The sequence below is a fragment of the Saccopteryx leptura genome, chromosome 4 (genome assembly GCF_036850995.1).
Source record: "Saccopteryx leptura isolate mSacLep1 chromosome 4, mSacLep1_pri_phased_curated, whole genome shotgun sequence".
In the NCBI taxonomy this organism is placed as follows: Eukaryota; Metazoa; Chordata; class Mammalia; order Chiroptera; family Emballonuridae; genus Saccopteryx; species Saccopteryx leptura.
The window spans coordinates 29,530,798-29,536,701 of record NC_089506.1 but is presented as its reverse complement, the minus strand read 5'-3'; the positions used below and the strand labels follow the sequence as shown (position 1 = coordinate 29,536,701).

At 54.0% G+C, this 5,904-nt stretch overlaps 1 protein-coding gene across 1 annotated transcript; it reads left to right on the top strand.

Annotated features, from left to right (window-relative positions):
- The first annotated feature begins 1,542 nt into the window (after positions 1-1,542).
- Positions 1,543-2,730, top strand: ADRB3 (adrenoceptor beta 3). The gene is made up of 2 exons (XM_066383550.1): positions 1,543-2,437; positions 2,546-2,730. Exons 1-2 carry the CDS (start codon positions 1,543-1,545, stop codon positions 2,728-2,730), a joined length of 1,080 nt encoding a protein of 359 aa, XP_066239647.1.
- Positions 2,731-5,904: the final 3,174 nt, after the last annotated feature.

The following is a 5,904-nucleotide window of genomic DNA, read 5'->3' as shown; positions in this document are numbered from 1 at the left end:
CATTTGCTTGGCAGCCGCTGACTAACTCTGCTCATGGGTGAGTTGCTGGGTCCCTGGGAGATGGAGCTGGTTCTTTTTCCTCAGGGATAATTTTAGGTCTTCACTTCCCCTCCAATCTTTCAAACTCCCAACCCCTGGCCCAGAGTCCCAGAGGGGCTGCTTAGACCAGTGACTAGACAGTGTCCTTTTGAAAGATAGAGCTGTTCAAAAGAGACAGGCTAGGGCATGGCCCTGGAGACATTTTCCATGAAAAATGTCCCCCTTTTGTCTCATTGTTTCAGGGGAGGAAGAAAGACAGCTCAAGGACCAGGTTCTGGTGGGACTTAATAAAAGTACCAAATCTTCCTGCCCCTGAACTTGAACCTAGGAGCTTATTCTCCAGCCTTGCATCCACACACCCAATGTCAGAGGAGCTGGCAAGGAGATGGGAATCGCCTGGCTGTTGGGACCAGCTGTACGTCTGGGTGAGGGTGGGGGAGGGGAAGCGGGCTCTGGGCACCTCCAGGTGAAGGGAACTTCTGATGAGACTACCAGAGACTTGAGAGGCACTGAGATACCAAGCCTCTGATTTCACACACCCGAGGATGCAATATGTGAATTCCTCAGGGCAATGTCTTCTAACTTTTAAAAGTTCATGAATAAATCTTCAAGAGTGAACACTTTTCCACTGGGAGGGTGGTGATGGAAGATCTGTGGATAGTTGAGGATGATGTGGACAAGCCTCAACCTCAAACCTTTCATTTGTCTTTTAACATGTCTTTACAACAGAAGAATTTAAAGAGAAAGGGCCCATCTAGAAAATTTCACAGTGGAGAGGTGTGTGGGAGGGGCAATATATAATGGGGAAGATGGAGAAATCAAAACTCTCAGCATCCCAGGCTCCATGAGTCCAAATCGAATTCAAATGAGTGGGCAAGGGTAAAGACTCCTGAAAAGTGGCACATTTCTCCAGTAGCTGGGGAGGAGGGGAGGAGCAGGGAGCTGGAGAGGCAGGGAGGTTAAGTGAAATAGAAGGGAAAGAGGACAAATCTCATTGGCTGCCCTCTATTACTTACGACGTCTTAGACGAGGGCAGGGCTACTGTGGGTGGAAAGGGTTACCTTTTCCTCTGACACGGTAAGCGGGAAGGCCAGGAAGCCAGTGTCGACTGTGCTGAGTGTGAGGAACTGGCCATGGCAGGAGTGGGCACATAGTTGCAGAGAAGTCAGAGCCTCCATACGCCAGATTTGGCCAAAGGAAAAGTAGGACATCCATCTCGCTTCCCTCCTTACCCTCCAATTCCCCTCCTGACGCCGAGCGTTGAGGCTATTAGCCGCTGTCCCTTTAAGGACCGCCACTCCCCCCCTCCAACCCCTAAGCGGTGGCACCAAGTGTGGGGTGGGGTGGGGTGGGGGGAGGCTAAACCTTCTCTCCCAGTCAACTAGGGAAGATGGCCCAGGCCGGGGAGATCTCTCCCACGCCCCGCTGCCGCCCCCTCCCCTGAGCCGGGTGAGCTGGGAGCCCCCTTCCCTCTTTCCCTCCCACCGCTTGCAAGACGTGGGAATGGCTCCGCGGCCTGACGGGAACAGTTCTCTGGCCTTGTGGTCAGATACCCCGACCCTGGCGCCCAATACTGCCAACCCGAGTGGGCTACCAGGGGTGCCGTGGGTAGTGGCATTGGCAGGGGCGCTGTTGGCGCTGGCGGTGCTGGCCATCGTGGGAGGCAACCTGCTGGTAATCGTGGCCATCGCCCGGACGCCGAGACTCCAGACCATGACCAACGTGTTCGTGACTTCTCTGGCCGCAGCCGACCTAGTGGTGGGACTCCTGGTAGTGCCACCGGGGGCCACCTTGGCGCTGACTGGTCACTGGCCCCTGGGCGCCACTGGTTGTGAGCTGTGGACCTCGGTGGATGTGCTGTGCGTGACCGCCAGCATCGAAACCCTGTGCGCCCTGGCGGTGGACCGATACTTGGCCGTGACCACTCCGCTGCGCTATGGCGCGCTGGTCACCAAACGCCGCGCCCGGGCAGCGGTGGTCTTCGTGTGGGTCGTGTCCGCCGCGGTGTCCTTTGCGCCCATCATGAGCAAATGGTGGCGCGTGGGAGCCGATGCCGAGGCGCAGCGTTGCCACTCCAACCCGCACTGTTGCGCCTTCGCCTCCAACATGCCCTACGCGCTGCTTTCCTCTTTCGTCTCCTTCTACCTTCCGCTGCTCGTGATGCTTTTCGTCTACGCTCGAGTTTTCGTCGTGGCTACGCGCCAGCTGCGCTTGCTGAGTCGGGAGCTGGGCCGCTTCCCGCCAGAGGAGTCTCCGCCGGCTCTGTCTCGTCCTCGGTCCCCAGCACCCGCGGGGCCTTGCGCTACGCCCGCAGCGGAGCCCTCCTGCGATCGCCGGCCGGCGCGCCTCCTGCCTCTCCGGGAACACCGGGCGCTGCGCACCTTGGGTCTCATCATGGGTACCTTCACTCTTTGCTGGTTGCCCTTCTTTGTGGCTAACGTGGTGCGCGCCCTCGGGGGCCCCTCTCTGGTTCCCAATTCTACTTTCCTCGCCCTTAACTGGCTAGGCTATGCCAACTCTGCCTTCAACCCGCTCATCTACTGCCGCAGCCCTGACTTTCGCAGCGCCTTCCGCCGCCTGCTGTGCCGCTGCGGACCGGAGGAGCACCTCGCCGCCGTCTCCCCTTCCCGCACCCATGCGGCCCTCACCAGCCCGGCGGAGTCCAGGCAGTGCCCACCACTCGACGGGTAGGTAATCGAGGCGAAGGAGCTGGCAGTTCGGGCTCAGGAAGCATTCGGTGTCTTCTCTGGTCAACTTTTTTTGAGTCTGGGGTTCGGTAGGAGAAGGTGGGGCTGGGGAATTTCTCTATATTGAAAGAAGGGAGGACATGGATTAGGGACCCAAAATGGAAACCAGGGTCCATTTATCCCCTGCATCCGACCCAACCGGCCCCAGAATTAAAAAGCAAAGAAGATGAGCGGGTTGTTCATCCCAGCGCCGGTGTGAGCTCCAGGAAAGAGCTGCTCTGCCTTGAGGCCTCTAGCCTGCCTGGTCAGCTCCAGTTTTGGGTTTCTAGCTCAGTTCTCTGCCCTCCGGATTTCTTGCCACCACTTGGGCTGGCGTTGGCTTGCAGAGACCTTCCAAGTCCTGGGCCTCAGTTCTGGTTTCTTTGAAAGGTTTGATAGGTATGAAGGTGAGACTCCACCTAAGGTGTAAAGGACAGAGGGGCCCAAGCCACCAGTGAGGGGAGTTCTTCCAGCTGGTGGAAACAGGGCAGGGGTGGAGTGCGGGGAGGTCTGTGGCTGGGCTGGTCACGGACGATTTTATATAATTATGTGTTTTCCAGGGCCCTTGACTTCCACCCCTTCCTGCTAGTTCCCCTATCCTCACCTTGTGGGCCCCCCCACCCCAAGATTTGCTATCTTCATTTTTTTTCTAGGGCTTCCTGGGGAATTTCTTAGGCCTTGAAAGACAAGAAACAACAGCTCCGTTGATCCGGAACCCTTGGAAAGCTCTGGCCTCTGTTTAGATCGAGCCTGTGGAGTTTGCTAGTGGGCAAGCTCTGCCCTCCAGAACCCGATGACTGGGCCTCCGGAAGGGAGGTGGGACTGACTGGGGACGGGCATCCTTACCAAGTGGGAGATATATATATATTGTTTTTTTTTTGTTTGTTTGTTTGTTTTAAACCATCCTCTCTCTTTTCTGAGGGATGTTTTCTAAGCCCTATTCCTGAATTCCACCAATACCTCAGCAGCTGGGGAGTCCTGCTGCCTGTGCTCAGTTGTCCGAGGGGCCAGGCTAGTGTTGGCGGGGCCCCCTGCTCACTTGTGTGCCTGTGCTCAGGGCAGAGAGAGTGCCTCTCCTTCTACTCCTCCTGCCCCCAGTCTGATGAACCACTCAGTGTTCTCTAGGCTTGGCAGCCCAGGCTGAGAGCAGGAAGCTTAAAAAGGTCAGGGTTTGGGATTTTTGTCCCTGGCTTCCTCACCACAGGTCTCTAAGCACCAGCTTTAGACACAGAACAGCTCTGATCTACCTCACAACAGTGTCAGAAGGACTTCTTCAGGGTTTTTGGGGTTCCTAGGAAGGTGAACCGTTGGAATGGATCTCTTCTTTACCTTTTAAAATCAACTTAATAAATATTATTGAACGCAGTTCATCCACTGCCCTCTTTTCTCTCCATTTGTTTTCTTTTCATAATCCACTTACTCCCTTCTCAGAGTTGCCTTTGGACAGGGGCAATACATTAGGGCTAATCCTTGTCCCTTTCTCCTAATCCTCGTGTAATGGAAATGAAACATCTGCTTGGATAACGGGGAGCAAGCTTGAGCCTTTGACACTCCTGCTGCCCTGCCCTTTCCAAAACTCCTAGAATCCAGTTCAAGGGAGTAGCAAAGCCGTGCTACCCATAGGACCTGAGCACAAGTGTCCATCGGACTGGGTCTCCTGGGCTCAGGATCAGGGACCATGGAGCATGCGCCCACTCCTGTGCTATAAGCCAGTGGTGGCTTCGTAAGGTTCTGTTGCTAGCAGAAACCAGTTGTGTCCTGTGTTGTAAGTGTGCATTTCTGGGGGCGCAGATCATTGTTGTGTTGGGCAATTGTCTTGGGTTATAAATATATTCTGACATTTCCCATTCTTTTCATAACCTCTACCTTCCCGCTCCCTTTCCTGGGCTGCAGAAATCTATATTATCCTCTGGAAGTAAAACTGGAGATATAAATGTGAGCCAGTGGATAATTTTTTTTTTTCCTTATTCCAGTTTTTATGACCCTTATCAGGCAGTTTTCTACGGAAAGAAAAATTTCTATGGAAATCACCGGATCGTTTTGTGAGTTCTTATTTAAAGTCCATGAGCAGAGGCCATTGTCTGGGCTGATTTACAGGGTAGCCTGTAAATCATAAAAAGTTTAATGTGCTCTATGACAGCAGCATACAATGCACTGGCTAGGTTCAGGGGCTCCAGCGTTATAAAACTTTGATCGGCCCTGAGGATAAGCTTGGTGGATTTCCACATATGGGTGTTCCCTGTTAATGGGACCTGGCCTAGGCCACGCTCTCTTCTCCAGGAGCCCAGGTTTTATTTCTTAGGATGTTTGCATACCAAAGATGACTTTCTCCTTTTCACCCCAGAGCAGTGTGAGATCTCTGCTGTCCGAGGTGTGGAAGGTTTCTGGGCAAGGGCTCAACTTTTGAACCCTTAGTGGAGAAGGAAGTCTTGCTTTAGGCTGGGGATAAGTAAGAGGGCCTCTTTGTCCTTGTCTCTGAATATTTCCCCAACATCACTGAGGAAAGCTGCCCAGTCAGTCCTGGGCAGGGGAGAAGGATGATTTGGGACTGTGGACAGGAGGGAGTGGAGGGAGGGTTGGTTTGTAGAATTGTCCTTGAACATTCTCCAGGAACTCATACTGCTTGAGACTTGCTTGACATATACCCGTGTGCCAGCTGTCAGACTCCTCGGAGTGTTTAGACTTGCACTGGGGCTGTGCACTCTATCTGCAAATTGTCACCAGTGTATCTGACAGAGAGGCAGCCACTCTGGTCATTTCTCCAGCAACTTGTGGCCAGGTGTCAGGCGGAGAGAGATTTACATCCATGGATGGGGAGCAGGCTGCTTTTGTTAGCGCGAGGCCTGAGCACTTGAACTGTGGAAGACAAACGACTGTCCTCTGAACCTAGAGATGTGAAGACTTACAGACCAATGAGAACGAAAGAGCCCGTGGAACCGCTGGCTTTGCCAGAGTCTGTCAGCAGGAGCTGAGCGTGGGGCAGAAATGACAGGGGAAGGGGGCTGAGTTGGAGGAGAGGGAATGCGAGTGACTGGCTTTCCAGAGAAACTGCTATGGAGCAGGCAGAATTAAGGCAAGGGGGAGGCTGATACCGGGTTTCCCTCGGACTCTCCACGTGGTAGATTCTTGTGGGGAACAG